Source organism: Brettanomyces bruxellensis, chromosome 8, assembly GCF_011074885.1.
Source record: "Brettanomyces bruxellensis chromosome 8, complete sequence".
Classification (NCBI taxonomy): Eukaryota; Fungi; Ascomycota; class Pichiomycetes; order Pichiales; family Pichiaceae; genus Brettanomyces; species Brettanomyces bruxellensis.
The window spans coordinates 1,475,129-1,498,933 of NC_054689.1; the positions used below are offsets into that span (position 1 = coordinate 1,475,129).

At 36.8% G+C, this 23,805-nt stretch overlaps 11 protein-coding genes and 1 non-coding gene across 12 annotated transcripts; 10 read left to right on the forward strand and 2 right to left on the reverse strand.

Moving 5' to 3' along the window:
• Positions 1–125: 125 nt before the first annotated feature.
• On the forward strand, positions 126–3,161 carry BRETT_000852 (uncharacterized protein; the record flags this gene model as incomplete). The annotated part of the gene is made up of 1 exon (XM_041279412.1): positions 126–3,161. The coding sequence occupies one exon, from the start codon at positions 126–128 to the stop codon at positions 3,159–3,161; it is 3,036 nt and encodes a 1,011-aa protein (XP_041137626.1).
• A 384-nt stretch (positions 3,162–3,545) lies between these two features.
• BRETT_000853 (uncharacterized protein) lies at positions 3,546–5,483 on the forward strand (the record flags this gene model as incomplete). The annotated part of the gene is made up of 1 exon (XM_041279413.1): positions 3,546–5,483. One exon carries the CDS (start codon positions 3,546–3,548, stop codon positions 5,481–5,483), a length of 1,938 nt encoding a protein of 645 aa, XP_041137627.1.
• A 78-nt stretch (positions 5,484–5,561) lies between these two features.
• BRETT_000854 (uncharacterized protein) lies at positions 5,562–5,990 on the reverse strand (the record flags this gene model as incomplete). The annotated part of the gene is made up of 1 exon (XM_041279414.1): positions 5,562–5,990. One exon carries the CDS (start codon positions 5,988–5,990, stop codon positions 5,562–5,564), a length of 429 nt encoding a protein of 142 aa, XP_041137628.1.
• A 434-nt stretch (positions 5,991–6,424) lies between these two features.
• On the forward strand, positions 6,425–8,194 carry BRETT_000855 (uncharacterized protein; the record flags this gene model as incomplete). Its single annotated transcript, XM_041279415.1, has 1 exon — positions 6,425–8,194. The coding sequence occupies one exon, from the start codon at positions 6,425–6,427 to the stop codon at positions 8,192–8,194; it is 1,770 nt and encodes a 589-aa protein (XP_041137629.1).
• Positions 8,195–9,992: 1,798 nt separating this feature from the next.
• Positions 9,993–10,064, forward strand: BRETT_000856. The gene has a single exon. It is a non-coding gene; the product is annotated as a tRNA-Pro (tRNA).
• Positions 10,065–11,029: 965 nt separating this feature from the next.
• BRETT_000857 (uncharacterized protein) lies at positions 11,030–11,776 on the forward strand (the record flags this gene model as incomplete). Its single annotated transcript, XM_041279416.1, has 1 exon — positions 11,030–11,776. One exon carries the CDS (start codon positions 11,030–11,032, stop codon positions 11,774–11,776), a length of 747 nt encoding a protein of 248 aa, XP_041137630.1.
• Positions 11,777–11,916: 140 nt separating this feature from the next.
• BRETT_000858 (uncharacterized protein) lies at positions 11,917–14,178 on the reverse strand (the record flags this gene model as incomplete). Its single annotated transcript, XM_041279417.1, has 1 exon — positions 11,917–14,178. One exon carries the CDS (start codon positions 14,176–14,178, stop codon positions 11,917–11,919), a length of 2,262 nt encoding a protein of 753 aa, XP_041137631.1.
• Positions 14,179–15,025: 847 nt separating this feature from the next.
• On the forward strand, positions 15,026–16,120 carry BRETT_000859 (uncharacterized protein; the record flags this gene model as incomplete). The annotated part of the gene is made up of 1 exon (XM_041279418.1): positions 15,026–16,120. One exon carries the CDS (start codon positions 15,026–15,028, stop codon positions 16,118–16,120), a length of 1,095 nt encoding a protein of 364 aa, XP_041137632.1.
• A 1,188-nt stretch (positions 16,121–17,308) lies between these two features.
• On the forward strand, positions 17,309–18,370 carry IDH1 (isocitrate dehydrogenase (NAD(+)) idh1; the record flags this gene model as incomplete). The annotated part of the gene is made up of 1 exon (XM_041279419.1): positions 17,309–18,370. One exon carries the CDS (start codon positions 17,309–17,311, stop codon positions 18,368–18,370), a length of 1,062 nt encoding a protein of 353 aa, XP_041137633.1.
• A 523-nt stretch (positions 18,371–18,893) lies between these two features.
• On the forward strand, positions 18,894–20,612 carry BRETT_000861 (uncharacterized protein; the record flags this gene model as incomplete). Its single annotated transcript, XM_041279420.1, has 1 exon — positions 18,894–20,612. One exon carries the CDS (start codon positions 18,894–18,896, stop codon positions 20,610–20,612), a length of 1,719 nt encoding a protein of 572 aa, XP_041137634.1.
• A 213-nt stretch (positions 20,613–20,825) lies between these two features.
• On the forward strand, positions 20,826–21,791 carry BRETT_000862 (uncharacterized protein; the record flags this gene model as incomplete). The annotated part of the gene is made up of 1 exon (XM_041279421.1): positions 20,826–21,791. One exon carries the CDS (start codon positions 20,826–20,828, stop codon positions 21,789–21,791), a length of 966 nt encoding a protein of 321 aa, XP_041137635.1.
• Positions 21,792–22,091: 300 nt separating this feature from the next.
• BRETT_000863 (uncharacterized protein) lies at positions 22,092–23,267 on the forward strand (the record flags this gene model as incomplete). The annotated part of the gene is made up of 1 exon (XM_041279422.1): positions 22,092–23,267. The coding sequence occupies one exon, from the start codon at positions 22,092–22,094 to the stop codon at positions 23,265–23,267; it is 1,176 nt and encodes a 391-aa protein (XP_041137636.1).
• Between the last annotated feature and the right edge of the window lie 538 nt (positions 23,268–23,805).

Consider the following 23,805-nt stretch of genomic DNA (forward strand, 5'->3'; position numbering starts at 1 on the left):
TTCAATTTGTCTTTCGTGATCTTCTTGCACTCCAATTGAAGCAATTGACTTATCACACTAATCTCTAAGCTTCGTTGTTAATCCCTGTTCAATGCTTAATCCTTAAATTTATTTTTTATTCCTAAATGTCAGAGCCACCTAATGACTATTATAAGTCCAAATTGAATGATCCATCGTTATTTTCATCTTCCGAGCCCAGTGTAAAAAATGAAGCGTCTCCTCCCGCTTTGCAGAGTACTGGGCAAAGGCAGCCGGATGGGGCTAAGTATTTAGAGCATGATCTTCGTGGTGTACCTGGGGGTAAATCTGCCCCGTACGCAAATCCAAACTCTTCAACTCCAGCGCTTTTTGGTCATCACAAGACATCGTCTTCAGTTTATTCAAATGGGCAAATTTTTGGCTCCTTCTCGTCAGAAAGCATAACACCTTCAGTTTCGGGACAAGAAGCATCCCAAATCAATGGTAGCATGGGTCAATTGCCTGTGTATGCGCCCTCGTTATATGCTCCGTCAAATTGGGGATCGTCGGTTTATACTTTATCCATGCGACCCGAGTTAGAGAATAATTTTCATGATCCTAGCTCCGGTTTTGCAAATTCCCAGGTTCTAGGGGCCGAGAACTATCAATCACCATATTATATGCCAATCAGAAGTGCGGATGAACCGCGACCTTTGGAACAACTTATCCGTAGGTTTTCGGTTTGGAAAATGATTATAAAGCAGACTCTGTTTTACTTAAGGGAAACGGCTATATTCAAAAAGCAAACGTACCTTGGCAATAAGGCTATGGTTAACAATTTAGAAATCTTGAGAAAACAGAATTCCGGTAAGTTAAAGTTCAAAGGATCCATGAATAATGCCTCAACAGCAGCCAAGAATTTAAAAAAGAGTATGAGTACGCCTGATTTATCAATGAGCGAACAGCAACAGCTGTATGAAGATATGGAACAGCGTAATCGAAAAACAGCTGAGACCTTTAACGAAAATACTTCTCTTGGAAAGTTTATTAGAAAGGCTTTTCTGCCACCTGGTGATCACTCAATTTTATCTCTTTCGACAACTTTCTATAATACGCATCTCGCACTAGCGGAGAGAAATCTTGTCACCTCTAATCAAATCACAACTAAATTGGTGCCTAGACTTCAAAGTTTAAAAGAAAGCTTGGACGATACAATAAAGCAGATGTACACTGTCAAAGGCTCATCTGATTATAAGACCCGGGAACTTAAAACAGAAATTGCCAAAACTGGGGCAATTTTGAGTGATTACATATGTTCCGTTGAACTTTTGACGAAGGGAGAGACCAAAACTAGTTTAGGCACTACCTTAAAATTCACAAGTATAGATCCTAAGAATGATCCTTATTTATTAAGATTAAAGCTTGACCTTCAACTGAAAGAGCAGCTATTTACTGAAGCACACATCACGGATGCATATTTTGATTTACAATATAAAGCAGTTCAGCTAGAATCAATTCTTTATAGAGAACTACAAAATGTGATGGGTGCCTTTTCCAATCTTATAAATGCCGAGCTTGATTGTTCTAAGGATAATCTAGTTGCAGATCTCACTGAAGGATTTCTTCGTAACGATCCTACTATTGATTGGGACTGCTTCATTTCTAACGATAATATGCATAACTTGATGTATGTCACTGCAAAAGATTCATTACGGAGAGATAGAAAAATAAGAAAAAAGTCGGATGTGATCTATCCGTATCAAAATGATAGTATAAGTTCCTGTGTGCTGAGTGGTTACATGGAAAAGAAATCGAAAATATTGAAGACATATTCAAGGGGTTTCTATGTTCTTACTTTCAACTTTTTACATGAATTCAAAGGGCAAGATCGCAGAAAAGAGGTAAACCCAATTGCTTCATACTCTTTGGACAAAATTAGTGTCTCGGCTTCTGGTAAGGACCCTAAAAAGTTTATCTTACACACGCTAACACGCTCAGACAAAGTTAAATCCAAGTTCGTTTTTCGGTGTGAATCTGTTGAGGATACTAATCATTGGCTTGATTGTTTTAGGAAATTGTGTAGCTTCACGACCGCAGCGGATCGGAACAATTCTCTCAGCGAAGCTATTTCTCAGTGTGACAAAAAGCAGGCTGAATGGGCGGGTGAAAAGGAACTCGGGACGCAGAACAATATGATCAATGCTGGCAGACTTGGTGGAGTGTCATCTCCTGGTGAATCGGTAATGTCCGATGAGTCTGATGTCGGGCAATCGGCCGAACCTCGTGCAAACGATAATTATCATAGTAACCATTCCTCCGGTTCTTCTATGAATTTGTCTGGAACTAGAGCAGGAAACTATAGTTCTGCTAGTGAAAGTACAGATGAAAAAGAAGTTTCACCGTGTAATTCCCTTAAGCAATCTGAGGGGAAGAATTCTTCGGCATTTTCTATGAGACTTCCAACTTTTCAGTCAGTCAAATCACCACCGTCATCAGAAGGCAGCACGCCAAAGGAAACAAGTTTGCGTGCTCAGCTTCAGCGTCATAAAAAGGCAGAAAGTTCAAGTACTGTTTCTCTTGATATGCTTAATGAGCATCTTAGGGAGCAGCGGGCTTCAATGGTTAAAGATGTGCGTGCCAACAAATCGATGTGGCCAGGTCTTGCAACACAAAAGCTGTCTCCTGCCGGCAAAGCTAGGTTACCTTCTGATGATTTGTCAGGAGCAGTTATGTCCGATTATTTCAGTTATGCTGCACCTTCGGCAAGAACCCAAATGAGAACTGTGAGAGGCCGCTCAAGATCGAAGTCGTCTCTAAATTCATATTCCAGAGCCTCGTCTACATCTCGATCGAGATCAGTGTCACCCGCCCCAATTCCACGTATCTCGTTCTCGTCATCTAGTTCGCCTGCAGGAAATTTACCGGGCCAGATGCAGAATTTAAATCTCAAGGATGATGGGGTCATACAATCCTCTACAAAGAAGCCTGAAGCATTTCTCAATCCTCGAAATAGAGTTGGTCGTATTGCCCTTCCACAAAATGAAATGCCCGCTGATTTTGTTCTCCCGGTAACAACGCCTGGTGTAATACCCAAACGTTCAATCAGAGATGTGTTTCAAAAAGGGAATATTAGTAATAATCAAGGTATGACTCAGGCCGGATCCTCGACAGAGCCATCGTCACCAAATGAATGGAATTCATAGATAATTTTCTTTCATATTTTCCTAAAGTACAAAATCAGCTTATTATATATAAATGTATATATATATATTTTTTATTTGCATCCTTTATTCCATGATAAGCAAACAATTGGTAAATGGTATCTAGTCTCACGTAAACATTTTTACCCTCCATCTGTGGACTTCCAGCGATTCGCGAAAGGAAGCTTGTTGATGAGACGCGACTGAGTTTTTTTAATCCTTCGTTATGTCGGTACAAAATCTCAGTCTAGGACGCTCGTTACTTAATATTCGTATTAAAATCAATTGTACAGAGTTTCAAATACAGGTGACAAAGATTTTGAAGTTGTGTTTCTTGTCTTCTTTTTTGCATGGTAATAAGTTGGGGTCATCTCAAACGCAGAGAGCATGCCGTTAGATAGAAGATTGCATGTCAGTAAGATCGGACGATTACTTTCTTCCTCATCACAGGTGATACCATCTTCTTCACAGCCCGATGATATTGGCCAGTTGAGTCAAGAGCAGAAACAGCAAGGATTTGAAGAAGATGATACAGGCTTTATTTTTAAACGGGCTTCCCAAGAGGAGATCGGAAAGGTATCGCAAATAAATGATAGCATTAATTCACGGAGTACAAAGCGACGAAAAAAGCAACGTTTAGGCAAGACAATCAAAGATTCTAAAAGCAGTGCTTTATTTATGAAAGGCAAAGAAATTACAAAGGGTTTGGATGAGTTGTTAAACCGGTCAATATCTCAGCAGGCTGAGCGTCCAAAGAAAACAGCAGGGAAGAGTTCAAAGTCTCGGAAAGCAAAGGTCAAAAGAAACAACATTAAGCATATTAAGCAACCCCGTGATAAGAAGACTGAAAAGGAAATGCCACGTTCAGATGACACAGCAAAGAATTCTTTGAGCCAAAAAAAGTACATTCAATTATCGGGAGGGCCACCTACTAAAAAGCGTGTTAAGAAGTATTCAGAAAGCACAACCCCCTCGGAACCCGAAAGCACGTTGTTGGATGTTCTTGAATATGAAAATATCTCTGATGAAAATAATGATAATAGTAATTTATTAGTAAGCTCTGGGGACGACACAGATCAGGTATTCTCATTGGATGATGATGTTGACGATTCTGTTTATCGAGAGGAAACGTATGATCAAAAGCCCGAAGAATTGAATGTCAAAAGACACAAAAATTCATTAGAGCTAAATTTTATTGATCGAAGTACACATAGCAATGATGATAATATGGCTTTGCAGGATGCTCCCGACTTTTATGAAACCGACGCATTTCACGTTGACGAACCAACAGAACAGGTGAGTGATAATTTGGATAATAGCCATGTCTCAAATTTACAAAATGCAAACGTTAGTGAATATCTTGCAGCTACAGGTGATCCAATCATTGATGTCGCATCCAAAATTCCTTTGAAGGAATCGGTGGAGAGGCAAAGCCAGGATCAAAGTACTACAGCAAAATACTCAAGACGATCATCCTTATCCAACCGTGGAAAACGATTATCATCAATTGGAAATGGCTTTGTTGCTGAACCACATTCAGAGGTCCCGATTGAACAATTCTATAAACACTTCGATAAGGATTTACCAGATCCTCATAAAATGCGTCAGCTCCTTGTATGGTGTTGTCGTAGAATTGATTTTGGTGGAACATCCAAAAACGATCAGTTGGCAGCAAGCTTAGCGGAAAAAATAAAGCAAAAGTTGATTAATGATCTAATTAATGGCAAGATTGATATTAATCTCTGGCGAAGCAGCCCAGTGCAAAATTCAAGTTCGAACGAAGCTTCCAAAGAGATCAGCGGGACGAACACCGGGTTTAATAGTGATAACATTGATTCACAATTCAATAAGACGGAAAAAGCTAAGCAGCCAATAGTGGTAAAGCCAAATGATGCGAATATAAGAAACATGAAATTGCTTCGAGAGTATAAGAGCAAGTTAGAACGGTTAAAAAAGGAGGAAAATGCTTGGAAGAAGGCAGCAGCGACCCTTCCCGTTTCAATGGAGGAACAGTCAAGAGAAAATGCTATTGATCTGAATGAGTCAGATGATCTCCAAGTCCAGAATGCTCTTGAAAGCCTGAAAAGCGTAAGTGAAAAAACGGATCAAAAAAGGTATTCTATTATATTGGCTGATATGATTGAACGAATCAAGTTGAACGTTCATAAACTTAAGAAATCAGATGCTGCTATTTCACTGGTGGTGGAGAAGAAAATGAAAGAACTTTCGCAAGTTCTTAAGAAGTCTACAGACTTAACAAACGACGAAGGACTCGATCCAAAGATGTTGTTACAAGCCTTAGCTGAGACCAATTTGTTGTCTTAACATCCTGAATGTTTGTATGTTTATTGTCATTTTGTATTATATGTATTAATATGTTCTAGCGCAAATGTGAATAATGATTCATAAATACCTTTTCGCCAGAGCTCTGACCCTTGTATCAAAATCTGCACTTCGTATAGGCTGATTTATTTCGTAGAAGGGATTTAGTAAATTTCTAACATATAGCTCATGAATCTCAATAAAAAATTGTCGAATGCTTTCATCATGGTTCTTCAGATCGGTCATAATTAAAAACTTTCCGTTGCCTTGTGTTAAGTATGACAATATCTTGTATCCATAAAAGGAATCTAAATTTTTCGAGAATAGCCCGGTATCTTTAAATTGATTATCCTGCAATATATCAAGAGAGGAATTCAAGATAAATTGTTCGAGTTCCTGTAGTTCGTTTGGTAAATGTGGAACCCCGTTTCCTGACTGTCTGTACGTGCCAATTTCTAGTTCATAAACTGGCGCATCATTTGTACCAAGTATAGCAAAGTAATACGACATTCTATGCTCAACCTTTCAAAGATCCTATAAATATATTTACAGAATAAACTTTATATGAAATAATATGCTAAAGGAATACTTATTTGACAGATGTTTCGATGATTCTGTATTTTCTCACCGGAGATGAAAAAGAAACAATTACTAAGGTGAGGAGTAAATTAAATTTAAAAAGAGAACTAACAGCGACCAATTTCATCACAGTATTCTTCACATTTTAGTGCCAAGACGACTAAAAAATAGTGGCAGTGTTCCTAATTCAATACTGGATGGCGCTGCTTAGGTGTTACTTGGTGCATAATTTTGATTATAGTATAGCTTCAGTACTAGTTAGAGAACATTCATTATTTAACGAATTTACTTGGCATTTTATATCTTAGAGTAGACAGCGGTTAAGTGGTTCAATATTTGTTTATTGCCAATTCCACAATTTTGATATGTCATTAAAAGACTCATTGCCCCTTATCCAAAGCAAATCTTCACATGAGGGTCATTTTACGTCACCAAGCCACGATACACTCGCCATGTCTCGTGGTCACCGTGAAAGTCAAAATAACTCTCTGGCCATTCACAGCCATGAAATCTCCATTTCTGATGATAGTGTTCCTTTTTCCACGCTATCTTCCGAAGAACAACCATCTTCTGGGAGTTTGAGTTCGGGTTCCGCTGATAAACAAAATGTGAGGTACTCTACAGAACAAATAGGTGATATCATGAAGCGTCGGACACAACTTATGGAGGACTTAAATATAAATAATAATGTTACCGGAGGATCCATCACAAAATCTTTGGAATATACAAATCCAAGTTCTCTTAAGAGTGTAATATCGAAAGAAGAAGCTTCGGATCGTTTATCCAGAAAATCAGAACACCCAAAAGCATACTCAAGGGCAACCTTAGTAAAGGAGTTGTTCAGTGATTTTTATCGTTCATTGGAAACCTACGAAACAGAAGTTCAAAAAGACCAAGATGGTAATATTTTATATCCAGGTATCGAGGGAGTGTTCAATCCGTTACAGATCATGCGAAATCGCCGTATAAGAAAATCCGAAGGTGTTTCCCTGAGAAAGGGAGTATTTTCAAAAGTGAAGCTTCCTTCGCAAACTTTCAGCAGACATAAAAGACCACGGTTGATTTGGCAGATAAATCCTTACGAATATTCTGGTGATTTTATCTGGAGACGTACACATTTGGCACAACTACGACGGCCTAATGGGCAGTTATGGCTTTCCAAAAAATTACGCTATATTCGTGGTAATCAAGAAATAGGTAATGGCCTACCGTTAGATGACGGCTGGAATTCCTTTGGATTTAAAAGTCCCAGTGCATATTCAGAAAAGGAAAAGCGACTGAATACTGAGTTATCACTCGATGTTAATGAAAGTTCTGCATCAAAGGCAAGGCACGAACAATATGAGAACAAAAATCGGACAAAAAGTTTGGTTAAGATGGTTGGTAATCATACAGCCACAAATGATAGGGCTTCTTTGTCACCATCACGCTGGTATCCTGGAATGCTCACAACGTCAAATGTCTCCGTCAGAAAGAGAGAGGCATTGTCTAATAGCAATGGCTTAGCATTACGTTCCTTTAATAATAATAGAGATTTATCATATGCATCAATTCCCACACATAGCAGGGAAAATCCTGCTTTTATTAATTCAACATCTGGTGGGTCATCTGGATCAACATTCAAGGAAGAAGTATTGTTAATAAAACAAATTGACCATAGATTAAATTCATCAAATTTACAAATGCGTAATTCCACCATTGGATTTAATCAATTATTGTCTGAAAGCAGTGCCCGTTTTTCTAGGAGGTTGAATTGTTTTGAAACTCTTCAAGCAGAGAATCAGAGTAAATCAAGGAGATTGGCAAACCAAATAGAGGAAATTGATGAAATTATCCATAGTCTTTCTTTGTCCAATGGAAAGCAGTCAATGCAACTGGAGGAACTTCTAGGTTATTGTGATAGAACGAATGGTGAAATTAACACTTCTATTACCCTAAAGATTCGTGACTTAAACGAAAGATTGGACAAGTTAATGACAAATGATAATGATACCCTCATGAATATGTTTTATAATTTTGTTGAGATGATTATAGTGCTTTTCCTTTGGATGGTATGGGTTGTTGTTGAAGTGCTGAGATTTACAAAGGGTAGTGCTAGGATTATCCTTGGAATAATTAAATGGATTCTATTTTAGGTAAGTTGTTTTCATTTTATAAATTAGCATATATAATTGCATCTATATGTTTTGAAGTAGTAGTGAACATAAAATTAAATTTATTCTACTTTCTCTTAAAGCATATTATTATTTTATCTTATCATCCCAATATATATATTTTTTTAAAATGTCATGGGATCTAATATTTACATTTAATGGTGTTTAAGGATTCTTAAATTTTCTAAATTAAAGATTGATCTGATTCTTAAAATCTGCACCGTGTAAAGACCCTGTGAATTGTAAGGATTATATATAATTAAATAAAATCTTTGGCAAGACTAAAGATAAAATATGAGCATGGTTTAAAAATCTATTAAAGTTGGTATTACCAGATTAGTATAGTGTTTAGATATTTATTGTAGTATATAACTTGTATACAAATTCTAGTATAAACGTAAGAGGATATCTTAGCTTTACATAGTGTCGGACATATGAGAATATTACCTGGTATTAGGCAATATATTATTATATGTCATTAGATTCATTTGTTTTGAGATCTTAACTTATTCTTAAATAACGAAGATTTAGAGTAATATCTATTAGAGACAATCCTGGATAAAATGCACTAACTGTGTATGTTAGGAAATCAACAGAAAATTAATTATGCGCAATCATAATTATGTTTCTGAGAATTAAACCTTTTTTTTATATTATGTATGATTACCTTACTTTATTTCCCTTTTTATTTTTACTTCACTTTACCTCTTATTATATAACTTGTTTCTTTCATGAAGGAACAAGACTCGATAGCCTATTTTGCAATACAACAAGTTCGACTCCACTTGATGGTGACAGAGTAAAGGAAGTTTTTTTTTTCATTTTTTTCTATGGTGACACATACACATTGTTAGAGTATTAAAGGCATTAACATTATCACACAGACCACTTGGTACATTTATATCCACCCACTTAGGTAACCGACCTGTCAGAGTATATAAATCCCGTGTGACATTTGTATCTACTTAATTGCTCACATATCTCTGTGCCGTAGCACTACCGAGCGCGCAGATGCCCAAGGTTATGAACGGGATTGGCCATATAGTTCGGATATAGAAAAGACTTCTGTTGCATAGAATGACCCCCATAACAAAATAGGGTCCTTACGAACACGTTTGTAATCCAGCGAGAACCCGAAGGTTACTCTTGGTTTCAGCTGAAGGTTCACTTCAAGATGGATTTCCTTATATGAATATGTATTGCAAATTACACAATAAAGTCGTCGTCCCTTCTAAGAGACACATAGTATATAAGGAAAAAGTAGTACATACATATAAGAGATATTTTTCCGCAGAAGTGGAATAGGTCATTCTCAGCCGAAAGTAGATTAGGGAGAAATTTATTTCACAGGAAAAATTTCCCCGCGAATTATTTCTTCTATCTGTCTGAACATTAATTTGATTCACATATTATAAATCAAATACCAGTTGAACCTTTATGCGTTATTAACATATGAAACATTATTATAACTCATAGGTTCCGACACGACCTTACAATTGTCTGAATCTCCCCGACTGCTAGGTTCTTATTAGTTCTATTAAAGAAGGAGTTTGATAGCTAAAGCCCGGGAGTAACTCATAAGGTCTCTCTTAACTCCGACAAACTGTCGGCACCGAATTACATCACAACATTCTAAACATATTACTTTACAACATACAATACTTCACATTTTAGTGGTTTGATTCAACACTTCAAAACAAACACACAAAACACTTTGCACTTACATAATCAAAAATAATTTAGGTTCAAACCAAAGCAGACCCCTTACAATTTTGGTTGTGGGTTAATGGTCTAGTGGTATGATTCCTGCTTTGGGTGCAGGAGGCCCTGGGTTCAATTCCCAGTTGACCCCATCTTTTTTTTTTTCACCCCCCTGCTAAACTGATACCAGGAGGAATTTTTTTATTCTGAATTGCGTATATTTGAGGTCTTGTTGAATATGAGTCCAAACGGTTTAATATCCTAATTGATAACTTACATAATGTACCGCATGTTCCATACCATCAAAGAACTAGGATTCAAAATACTTACCTTTCGAAACTGATCTTTATGCCGGGTAATTAGACAATAATTGTTACCACTACATTATTTCGGAAACTCGTAGTCCTCTCATGTTTTCATAAACAAACTCCTCAATGTACCAACATACGTTTCTTTTGTTGCATAAAAGCTCGTATTTTATCTTAAATAACATGTAGCGACTGCTTAATCTATTAATATTTTATTTCGTGTGTATTCTTCTATAACGTAGGCGAAGTAATAAACAACCCCCAGGATTAGGATTCAGCTCTAAGTATCAAATAGAATCTTAAATGATTTTATCTAATGTGAGATACTCCTTTTTTATAAAATTCTGCTAGTTATTTTAAATCGACCACTTTGTCTGGTAAGGATATTCGACGATCAACTTAATGCCATTATTATGCGAAAAACAGTTCATACAACCGGATAAAGCATTTCATTACATTTTCATGACCGGACATTTTCGGTATATTATCTAGAGTTGGATGAAGATTCGGGATTATAAAAGCTGGTTTGAATAAAATCAAGCTAATATGCAAAATCCGTATGCACTGAAAGTTTATCTGTCCACTTTTTCCGAGTTTTGTTTTCATTGAAGATCTGCAAAACAATGGAGGTAAAAATTTTTTTGCGATCGGAGATTTCAAAAGGATTAATCCGGTCGATTGATATGCGATTGAAATGAAAAAAAAAACATTTAAAAGGTAATGCTATCTCAAGTTAAGGGCCCAAATATAGAGATCAATAACTCCTGATCACAAGTCTTACTAATAGGCCGACTAACAACACACACAGATGGCAATCCCCAAATCAAGAACTCCTCGACTCATCATTGTGAGACACGGACAGACCGAATGGTCCAAAACAGGTCAATATACCTCCAGGACTGATATACCATTGACCGACTATGGTGTTAAACAAATGAGATCGACAGGAAGAGTCCTTATTGGATATGGATCAACAAATCTAATTAAACCAGCTGAACTTAAATTAATCATATGCTCTCCAAGAAAAAGAGCTCTTCAGACCAAGGATCTCCTTCTTGAAAGTTTACCAGAGTCTCAAAAGCTGAGTATCAAAACTGAAATTGACGAGGACGTTAGAGAATGGGAATATGGTGACTATGAAGGTTTGCTCACTGAGGAAATTAAAGAACGTAGAACAAAAAATAATCTACCAGGCGGAGAAAATTGGACTATATGGCCGTACGGCTGTGAGAACGGAGAGAACGCAGAAGATGTCACTAAACGGGTGGATAGACTGATTGAAAAGATAAGAAAAATTCACAAGCGTGCTATGGACAACAATGAATTTTGTGATATCATGGTTGTCGCTCATGGTCATATATTAAGATGTCTTGCCGCTAGATGGGTTGGAAGACCAATAAACAAGAATCCACAATTTATGCTTGATGCTGGTGGAGTTGGCGTTCTTAGTTACCAACATCATAACATCAATGAGCCTGCAATCTATCTTCCGGAGCATTCCTTGTTCCAGTTGACGAGGAAGGTGAAGGCTTGTAAATGTTGCTTATTCCCTTGAAGACGGACATTTTTTTCAAAGAAAATTTGCTATTATTATTTAGTTATCATGTATCATCAATAACATGAAACATGATTTTATTCATGCGCATATTTCTGATTGTTGTTATATAGAAAATACATTAAAGCACATGGAAAGCTTTATTTCCTTCCATTCAATTCTTCAAGAAGCTCTGATTGTTCGAAAGACAAGTTTCTCCTATGAACTTTAACAGATGGAATAATACTAGTAGTAAAGTTTCTTGTTTTACCTCCCCGTTTTGGGACATACAAACTATCGTGTCTCGGGATTTGATCGTGGACAAAAGAAACACTCGTTCTTCCTTCCTTTCTTTTTAATTCAACCCGATTCTGCGATACCTGAGAACTTGCATGTTGGTAATTTTTAAGGTCATCTTGATCTTCCATACCACTGCAAATTCTTGCTTTGTTATCAATTTCGTGCATCTGACTCTGTATTTCTTCAATAGTATTGTTCAGGGAGTAATTAAACGTGTTGTTTGAATTGTAATCAGAATCCAATTCATTATTCTGTACTGGACTAACGGATCCTATTTGTCCAAGGTTGCTAACGCGAGGGATGTCGGTAGTGATACGGAGATTTCGTTTTCTCAGAGGTATACCAATGTTAGAGGGTCTGAATGTATCAAACAGTACATGTGCATTAGGAGATCTAATTTTGCTTCCATTTCTTTCAAATTTATGCGAAGTTGACGTTTTGGTTGCCAAACTTCTGGACCAATCTTTCTTACCAGATTCATTAGAAATGCCATTATCACTCTCCTGGGAATTATTTGTCGAATCATAATTCTTTATAAAGGAAGAACCGTCCTTCATCGATCCAAACGATATATATTCAGGTACTTCGAATTTATCTCTTTCATTATTCTCCCTACTTGGTAATAAACTTTCTATCCTTTTGCTGAAACCGTCACTCTGCGTGGTGCTTCCTATAGAAGTGCTTTTTCCATGCAAGTTACTGATGGATTTACGTAAAAACCCGGAAACTTTTCGCCCTGCCGAATTCAGGTTCTCCGTAGTGGACTTAATTATAGGTGATAGAAACTCACTTGCATTAGAAAACGAATGGGGCATCGAAGCCGCAGGAAGACTAGTTGAGATATTACTAGAGGATGCCTGCGATTGTGTCCTTACTTCATTGTCTCCCGCATCACATAGAGTAGATGTTTCAATGGGATCCACAATTAAGTCATCACCTGAATATGAATGTAATGATCTAGTTGAATCATATGTCAATGGCTCATGTGGCCTTGTTGTACTGGACGTTAAATTACTGTTCACAGTAAATGCACTGCCTTCTCTTCTCGGCGTATGTGTATTAGTGCCCTTAGAAGTCCGAATATGGACCTCATCACCCAAATTGGCTTGCTTCTCACCACTGAGAAGGAAAACCCCATAAACAATCATTGCAGATCCTAAAATAAGCAATATCGCTGAAGCATATGTTATTAATTTCCACTGTTGATAGAAAACGAGTCCATTTCCTATGCTAAAAAAATTGTAGACGCAGAAAACCAGTGGGTACAGAACGGCAGTTGAAAGATATTTGAGGCCTTCATTCAACAAATATAGTTGTGCTAGACAAAGACTAATGAACACGGCAACAACAAAATAGACTATAAAATTGTTCAAACTCGAGAATGTATGTCCTGTGAAAGCTGACATAATGATATCCATGCTTGTCTTTGCCAACAATAAAGAGTCTGCTGAAAGTATACCAGACGAACATCCATACAGCACACCCTCCAATTTTCTATTGTTATTAACTACCCAAGGTAATTCGATAAATGTGTGTAGATATGTATCCACATAGGAGTTTGCCACTTTTGATTTTCTAGAAATAAGCAAAGCAAGTATTAAGAGAACAGATACAATAGAGAGAGACAACAGGGACCACACTATGAACATCCGTTCTTTAATAAGCTGTAGAAATATTTCCAAGCTCGTAGTTGATTGTGACAATTTTCCTCCAAAGAAAGCAATTATGAAAGCTCCAATGGCTACAAAAGTAGTTCCCAACGTAGATGATGCTGTAAATGGTTCATGTAGCATTACCGAGCTTAATATTGAATTGAAGACTAATCCAAGAGACTGCAATGGTGAAAGAGCTATCAAAGGAAGATTCACTATCTGTATTGCAGATCCGAAGACATTAGCAAAAATAAACAAGAAAAATCCGATATGCCACATCGATCTCTTGTAAGGAGATTGAGCCTGTCCGCTCAGTAGCTTTTCCTTAGTTGATAATATATGCGCTTTCCTTTGAAGAATAAGGCCAAGTGATTGACATGCCGAAGAGATAACAGCAGCTGCACATCCTATTATGAGGTTAATTCGAGTGAGATTTTGAGCACTTTGTGGTGGGTAACGAAAAATAATCATCTTCAAGAGAAAGGTGAAGATGAGCCGTTGCTTTTCTAAGAAGCCGTGGCCCAACCTTACCGTGATTTCTGTGAAATAAAATTTAGTTAACCTTGGAAGATTCGAGTTTATAATACTTCAGGAAACCTCCTCTTTATACTATAAAACATATGAATGTAAACGTCATGCACTGAAACCCATTGAAGATAAAAAATAAAAAATGATTATTGGAGATTGCTTAATCGTGAAGGAGCGTGTGAAGCTGAAGATGAAGATGAAATTTGGAGTAAGGAAGTTAGTTGTCTTGCCGGTTCTCCGAAGCTCTAGATTAATGCATTTTTTTTTAATTATTTTTTTTTTTTTTCGTTATGTCAATCTTTAATGCATATATGCCCAGCAAAAGTTCTCGAAATCGCGGTTTCAACTATTCTGCGTTACATATATATACATATACATATAAATCAAAGAGGGGGGAATCTCGAATTCTAACTCCAAAAAGAATCTCGCCAACTTTGAAATGGGTATATAATACATATACCGAGAAATATGTAACAGGTCAGGCTCATGTTGAGTGAATGGCGATTAGGTGTATTGGCAGCAAACATAAGCAGTAATTTAAATTCCTAATTAGGAAGTTTATAAACATTTTTAATGAATCAGAGAAGGTAAAAAATTTGATCCTCATATTTTGAAGATAATGCAAAAAAGCTTTGGATACCGAAGGACACCCCTTTAACTACCTTTTCAAATTGTATCATAATTGAATAATTACTAAAATAAAGGTGCAAACAGTACATGCGGAGAAGCTGTTGGCTTATTTACACGAATACAAAAGCTGCATGCAATTAAGGAGGGAAGTTAACAAAATATGAAATCGACATTAGAGGAATGCTTAGACAGCATCATCTGCAAGATAAACTCATCAAATGGCCAAAAGGTTTATGAAGGTCTTAAAGAGTTAGACAAGCTGTTTTATGATTTGTGCATTCTTGCAAACCCGAATAATACATCCAATACGCATAGAAGGAGTCGAAGTAGTAGTCCTAGGTCTTCATCTACAGAGTACAATTCTCCAAAGCATAGATACAGCAAGTCATCATCCAGTATTTCTACATCGACATCATCAAATCAAAGTTACCGATATTTATACTCACCAGCGATGTCGTCTACGTCATCACGCTCGTCGTATTCATCTGACAATTCTACGCCTGATCCAGAACCGAATATTAATGTGACATCGGTTACTAGAAAGTGGAAAATTCCTACTCCAAAAGACCCAATATTTGGCGATTTTATTTCTTTACAAAACAGCTTTGAATATAATATGACTACACATTTGTTAAATGTCCTTCGCAGCTCAATAAATTCATCCGAACAGAATTCAAACCTGGATCCAGTGCGGACTTCATTACTTCTAAAAAACTTACAGGCGTGTCTTCTCTTACATCCCCAATCACGGGCAATCTTTGGGAAGCCTTATAACCTAATGTTGCTTTTAGATCTTCTGAATTCAACAATTGACAGTGACATTGTAATAGCATGCATTCCGGCCTTAGTTAGCGCCATGGTAAGAAACGTCAAGGTGATACGTACATTTGAAGATTTAATGGGGCCAAAAATAATTTGCGATCTTTTGAAAACAAAGGCAAGAGAAGACAGTGTAAGGAGTCGTCAGAATCAGAAAAGAAAGTTAGAGGCGGATAAAGAGTTAGAGAATATTAGAGAAGTTCAGGTTAAAGTGTTAGAATTTTTATTCTTTTACCTGATTCCAGAAGCACCAGCAGCAACTGGGACAACACAAAAAACGCCTAAGGAGAAACATGGAATAGATGGAATCATAAGGCGAAGTACAGAAAGCAAGATGAAAATTCTAAACCACTATCTAAATAAAGAAGTAACAGACAGTCTGGTGAAAGAATTGATGGAAAGCAAACCTTTTGGTGACATGAATATTTGTTGGTAGGATCTCAATTATTTGGACATTTGTATAATAATACTACATATATATAGAATATTCACAGGTATAAATCAACCTTAATTACGCATAACAGTAATTATACTACCTACCTTACCGTACTAAATCCTTCTGAATTATAGGAATTGGCACACGGCTTAATTAACAATTTCATCATCTCCACAGTGCCCCATCAATATGGGAAATTTCTCTCGCGGGAACCATATAAATTATACTGAAAAATGCATGAGGTGCTGTGAAAAGGTAAAAGGAAAAAAGATAGGTTGCCCATTACCGTTGATCGGAAAAGCTTTTTACTGTCATGTTTGTTTCAAAATTTTAATGCGAACCCGGAGTTTACAAAAAAAAAATAGAGTGGAGGGATTCGTATGACTGCTAGCGAAAGTCGGCATTACTGGTCAGTTTATCATCATATTTGAAAGTACAGCATATGTTTATGGTAAGTACAAATAGACACAGAACTTGTTTAGTAAATACTTATCTTCATTTTTCAAGAGGTTGATTGGCAAGAGCTAATGCTAAGGCTCAAGAATTATTTCAGCAGTCCGCGTCTAGTCATTCATTAATTGTGTCTCCGAGTCATTACATATCTCATTCATTACATTTTTTTTTCACCTTCCAAAAAATAATCACTACCAATTTAACAGATCTTTTATTCATAATTACAATAAAATTCTGTTTGGAAAAACAAGTTTTCCGGCTCGTCTCCTATTTTGAATTGATCGCAGGAATCACCGATTTGTCTGCTAACCAAACTGACTGATATTATTATTGATGCGATACGCACACCTATTTTTTCAAAATTGTTTTTTTTTTTCACCGCTAAAATCTATTTTATATATACCTTTTTTCTCCCTTTCCCCTCCTCCTTTAGTTCTAACAGCAAGCTTTTTTTTTACTTTTCTCCGGGTTCCTTAACTTAATCTTTAATACCTTCATTTGACTTGTTTGTCATTTTACTGCTGTTTACGGCCCATAACATTATTGTTTCCACTGATTTGACCAAGCTTTTCCCCGGTTCTATCTTATTTCCTTATATTATATAAGCATCTGCTTCCATAGATAGGAAAATCGGTCTGGTAATTAGGACTTCACTTTTTTGAAATCAAGACAATGTTTTCTCAGGCTTCAAGAAAAGCAATTTTTAGAGGAGCCTCTCTACTAAAAACAAGAACAATGGCCACCGCTGTTAGAGATTCATCTTTGCCAAAGGAATATGGTGGAGTTTATACTGTCACACTGATTCCAGGTGACGGTATTGGTAAAGAAATTACCGATTCCGTGAAGGCTATTTTTAAGGCAGACAATGTTCCAGTCAAATGGGAAACCATTGAGATGTCCGGATTGAATGAGGACCAGGCCAGCACAAAAAAGCAGATAGATGAGGCTGTTAGATCGTTGAAAAGAAACAAAGTTGGATTAAAGGGAATAACATATACACCAAGGGATCAGTTTCACAGATCTTTAAATGTTGCTTTGAGAAAGGAATTGGACATTTATGCCTCGTTGGTTCTCATTAAGAACCTTCCTGGTGTTCCAAGCAAAATGAAAGATGTTGATTTTGTTCTGGTGAGAGAGAACACAGAGGGTGAATACTCTGGACTAGAGCACCAGTCGGTTCCAGGTGTTGTGGAATCATTAAAGATTATGACTAGGTATAAGACGGAGAGAGTTGCAAGATTTGCCTTTGATTTTGCCAAGAGCAATGGTAGAAAGCAGGTCACTGCCATTCATAAAGCTAACATTATGAAACTGGGTGATGGCTTGTTTAGAAGAACTGTCAAGGAAATTGGTGCTGCTGAATATCCGGATATAGATGTGAATGACTTGATTGTTGATAATGCCTCAATGCAAGCAGTTTCTCGTCCACAACAGTTTGATGTCATGGTTACACCAAACATGTACGGTGCCATTTTGTCCAATATTGGTGCAGCTTTAGTGGGAGGACCAGGAATTGTTCCAGGTGGTAACTTTGGTCGTGAGTATGCCGTCTTTGAGCCAGGTTGCAGGCATGTTGGCTTGGATATAAAGGGTAAAAATGAGGCTAACCCTACTGCTATGATTTTGTCAGCAGCCATGATGCTCAGACATCTTGGACTTGAGGAACGTGCTGACAGAATCAGCAAGGCTACATATGATGTTTTGGCAGAACGTAAGGCCGTTACAAAAGATATAGGTGGATCTGCTTCTACCACAGCGTTCACTCAAGCTGTTATCGACAAACTTCAGTCATTATGAGTTTTTAGTGTTGTACGCAATTGAAATATGAAAATGGCCATTTCTTATTATGCCTCCTTTTATATTTGATAGCACCACTGTTTGTATGGACTAATTATGTCGGAAAAGTTACAAGTAATAAATGCATACCGATTAATGTGTGGTTCTAACTGTGATAAGATGTAATTCCCGACCTTTTCCCGAAGATCCATAATAGCACCTATATTTTCGATTTTATTTTAATATTTTTTTTTTTACTCTGTGGGATGGAAGGAATTTGTTCTTGATTTCCGTAACCACCCACGCACATTTCCTAAATTTTAGTATTTTATTTTTTCTGGTATTTGTCTTTCTTATCTGTCGTACTGATCAACGTCTGCATATTAATATTTTAAAGACTACAAAAAACTTAACTTACAATCTTCGTATGCCAATTTTCTAATATACAAGTGCCTATAAATATTTACATATATAAACGTTGATAATAACAACGTGAAAGACAAAAGCAAGAGAATACTGAAAAGAACGTCTGTATTAGTACGGTATGTCTGGAGAACCACTACTTTCACCAGATTCATACCTCGCCCTAAGAAGTTCTCAATTTAAAGTGCCTCTTGAATTGGCAAGAAAGAATCTTCGAAACATTCAAAGGCTGAATAAAAAGCACACTTCTACATTAAGGGTTCGCTTGAAGCGACTACAGAATAAGAAACTTAGCAAGGCACAAAAACTAGAGGCAATAGACAAGTTGATCAATTTACAGAAGTCGTTTAGGAAAGAGATTGCTCGCCGGGCAAAACACCACAATGAATTTGTTAGCCGCCTAGTCGTACGAGCAGAAAGGCTTGCTAATTTTGAGGATCTAGTCAAAGAAGCTAGGAAATACCAGAATGAGAAGGATTTGGAAGAACAGTTAGGCTCGTCATCTAGTCTCTTTGTGGATAGTAACAATGACATGACTGATACTTCAAACCGAAAAGAGGGTGTCTCCTTTAAAAGGACAAAAACTTTTAAGAATGCTTCACCTGAATATTGCCAATCGCTTATCTCCGAATTAGCACAGAAAGGCGGCTCCAAAGCAGGCAGGCTGAGTAGGCAGATCAAGAAGTTTTTAAACGACGAGATTTATCTTAATGTTATTGAATACCTACTTCGGACATCAATTCATGAAGATGCTTCAGCAAAAATGAATGGAAATATTGGACTTAGTTTGGCAAAAAAATTTGGACTTACTAAATTTATTGATTGGGACGTGATTTCACAAGGGATATCCATATACCGCCGGATAATGAAGCATATGGATTTAAAGATCCTTATAGCATGGTGCTCAGAAAATGAAAAGAAATTGAAAGAGTTAAATTTACAATCATCCAAAGGTACTGATCTCACATACGAAACTTCGTTTAATCTCTTTGTTTCCAAAATTGAGCATTTACAACTATTCGATGCCCTTAATATTGCTTCAAATCGATTGATTGACCATTCAGCGGATTTTTACAGTGATGATTCTCTTGAAAATTCACCACAGAATAAATGCAGTTCTGGCGTAAAGTTCGAGCGGTTCCTTGGTCCCGGCATTCTGTACTTCAGCACCATTAAAGGAAGTCTGTCTTTGAAACAGCTAGCTACGAATCCAGAAGGGGAATATACTACAACAGCATTTGGAAAAAATAATGACTACGGCGTGTGCTTTGGCGACTTTCAGAAACGCCAACAGCGAATTAAGGAAAACATTCAGATGTATGAAGATCAATTAGGAGAACAAAAATGGAAATCTCTGGCAGAGTTTTTTCTTACAAATTTCAACGCTGTGTACGGAATGGAAAGTACCATATCTCTTATAGATTTACTTGAAGTGGGATTACCAGTGTTGAAAACCAGATATTGCGAGTTATATAAAGAGCTGTCTACAAATCATGGACCGCTAGCCAAATATATGGTTTCGTCTTGTCCGATATGCTCTTCCACTTTTGGAGAATATTCTTGTCAATGTTCACACCAAGTAGTCTCGAATGTCTTTTCCGATCCAGTGTTAACTCCTGATCGCTATATATTTTCATCTGCTAAGCTTTATAATTCAACTTTGGGTTTAAAACGCGCAGAAAAGTCAGACGAGAAATATGCACACATTCAACCTAATGGAGATTTTTTGGCGGCAGCAGAAGGAAAATTTCCATGGTCAGAACTTCACTTTAGTTTTCCAAACCCTCTCACGGGCACTTTAATAGAGGCTTCAGAGATTAGGAAAGTTTATCCTGCATAAATTGTGGAAATCCTTTTTTTTTTTTTTTTTTTTTTTTGTTCGCATTGAAAAAGTTGTGCTTTTTGATTTTTGGTATTTATATTTTTTTTTGTGAGCTGCTTGGTTTAAAAATTATTCAATAAAAAATGAATGAATATGTCGACGACTATGCAATAGGAAAGAGTCGGATCACTACATGATATTTTGTTTATAAACATACTCAGTAAGAGAATAATGTCAAAAAAAGGTCGCTTAGCTAGACGTGTGCGAAAGAAAGTGCGGAGACAGGAGTTAGAAAAGAGAAATCGTAAGAAAGTCGCCAGGGAATACCGTCGAAGAAATAAAGATGGTGATACATATGGAGGAATTGAGAGTGGACCGCACAAACCATTGATTCCATTTAAAAACTCAGATAAAGTACTTTTGATTGGAGAGGGTGATTTTTCTTTCGCACTAAGTGCTGTAGAGATGAAATATATTCAACCCGAAAATCTTATTGCTACATCATTTGATACTATAGAAGAGCTGAATGAAAAGTATCCTGACGTTGCCAAGGAAAACATTACGAAACTACAGAATTTACACGTTACGAAAATATATCATGGGGTTGATTGTACGAATCTCATCAAAACATTAAAACTCAGCGATAACCCTAAAAAGCTTGGCAAGAATAAGCATGTCATTGGCGGACTCAAGATAGATCTAATCTTGTTCAATTTTCCTCACGTGGGTAGAGGAATAAAAGATCATGATAGAAACATCAGGGTAAATCAACAACTTATAGTGGATTACTTTAAAAATGGCAGGAAATTATACGATTTACTCAGAATCAACAGAAGAGCAGAAACAGGTGATAAGAAGAAAGAACATCAAAAATTTACCAGAGATAACTTCAGCACGGAAAGAATCGGCCTGAGTATGTTTTTAGGAGAACCTTACGATTCCTGGGAAGTGAAAAAATTGGCCAAGTACGCTATTGGATACCAGGTCGCTCGGAGTGGAAACTTTGACTGGGAAACTTTCAAGGGCTATCACCATCGGAAAACGGCATCTATGCATGATACCACTAAGGTCGCTAGCGAGCGGAAAGCCCGTATATTTGTTTTCCAGTCACCAAATATTCCAATACTTCTTGAAAAAGTAATGGAAGAAGACAGACGAGACAATAGTAGCGATGATGATCTCGATGAAATGGATTAGAAATGATTGAAGCATGTTGGCGAAATGTATATACGTATATATATATATATATATAGATTTATAGACTCAAATATAACCGTACAATAATACAATACAGTCCATGCATGACGATGATAAGATGAGGGACTTTTTTTTTTTTTTTTTTTTTTTCATTTTCATTATTTTGTTGCTGATACTTTTTTTTTGTTTCCATGCATCACTCTTCATCATGCTTTATTCACAACAATTTCTAATGGGGAAAATATACAATCTGAAGACAACAAAAAGAAGCATATCATAGATCGGGTGAATCCAAAAAGAATGGATACAGGGTTGTCATCTGGACCATCTACAGCAGGACTCACTTCCAGCACATTAGACAGTAATGAATTTGCTGATTTACAGGTGGACAAATTGAAGGAGGCCATGAAAAAACAAGACTTTTGGAAGTACCATGTCATAAAAATAAATCCCTTAGAATTCTATTTGACGACGATACCCGATAAAAGACATGAATTTACTAGACACGCGCCAAGTTATTACGTTCAGGTACAATTGCCCGAGGGTAAGGCAACTAAAGGCTGGCACACCAAGTCCCAAACAGTAAGTGGATTCAAGCTAATTTTTACCCAACAGCAGTGGGGTGTAGGTGACGAAAATAAAGTAAATCCGTTTATAATTGAGCTGTTGCCTGAATCAGAAAGTGGAAAATTTATTATGAATGCATATCAGAATGAACAGTTGATCAACAATGCTATTACAAATACAATTGGGGATGAGAATAACGGACGAATCCCATTGAATCTTACATTTGAGAAAATTAAAGCGCCTTCTTCATATTTTGGTCGGGAGGTTATGCTACATTCAGGTTATAGACTGGGCTCAGGAATACATATTTGCAGCCTAAGACCCGGAAGAAAAAGAGACTTTATTTTCAAGAGTCGTATTAGTGGAATGAAGCTTGCCAAAGATGGCACATCATACTTTCTGGATGAAGAATTCTTTCCCAAAAGCAGTTGGTTCAATCCCGTGGTGGCCATTTTTAGGCCCTGCAAGAGAGGCATTACGAACAAAATTACGAAGAAAGTGGTAACATCTTCGGCGAAATTTTCATCACTGGCCCCACATTCTTCCATAACAATTGGAAATTCTGATCTTACAAGTGTATCTAGTCCAGCAACTTCCAGAAATAGCTTTAGCAGCACTAGAGAGGAATCCGAGGATGAGGATGAGGATTCAGGCAATGAATATATAACATACAGTGATTACGAGACAAGTACCAGATATTACATTTCCAAAGATGGGCTCAGGGACAGACATCCTGTTGATGATTCACCTAGCGATTACAAATTAGGTTGGATAACAATATATGATAGAGATAAGTACTTTTCACCCGAGACACATGGTGGTGGCAATTGGGAAGTTGTTTTAGGTATGACTTTTGCCGTCGGATTCAGTGGTCTCATTGACCAGGTTATTAAGAGTTCTAGGATATAAAGAACAAGTAATAGATATTTGGTACATATTACCTATTAAACAATATAGTTGGCATAATACTACATAATAATTGCATATGCTCAGATTACTATAGTATGTGTATAGCGAATTCACTGAACTACGCTTTAGTGTCGGATTTCGCGGATTTTTAGAAATCCTAACAAGAGCCAACAAGAGCATAATTTCTGAGAATTGATGCGACACAGAGAATCCCACTTGTGAAAAGGGATATCTGAGTTTTGCTAAAACTATTCTACGTAACAAATACTTCCTTTTTCTTGAAAGAGTTTAAGGAAGACAAGCTAATATATATTTTTTAATTTGAATTGATCTTAATTTAATATTGATTGTATCACAAGTTGACAGTATTGTCCATATTGATATCATTATTGATTATTATTCGTGTCACTGAGTTTTGTAACTTCACACACCAGGAACCGGTATCTAGCTAGTCGACATACCATCCTTACACAAATTAATTAGCTTCATTCTAAATTTGGGTACCATTCACTAAAACGCGAACGCGGTAATATAGGAA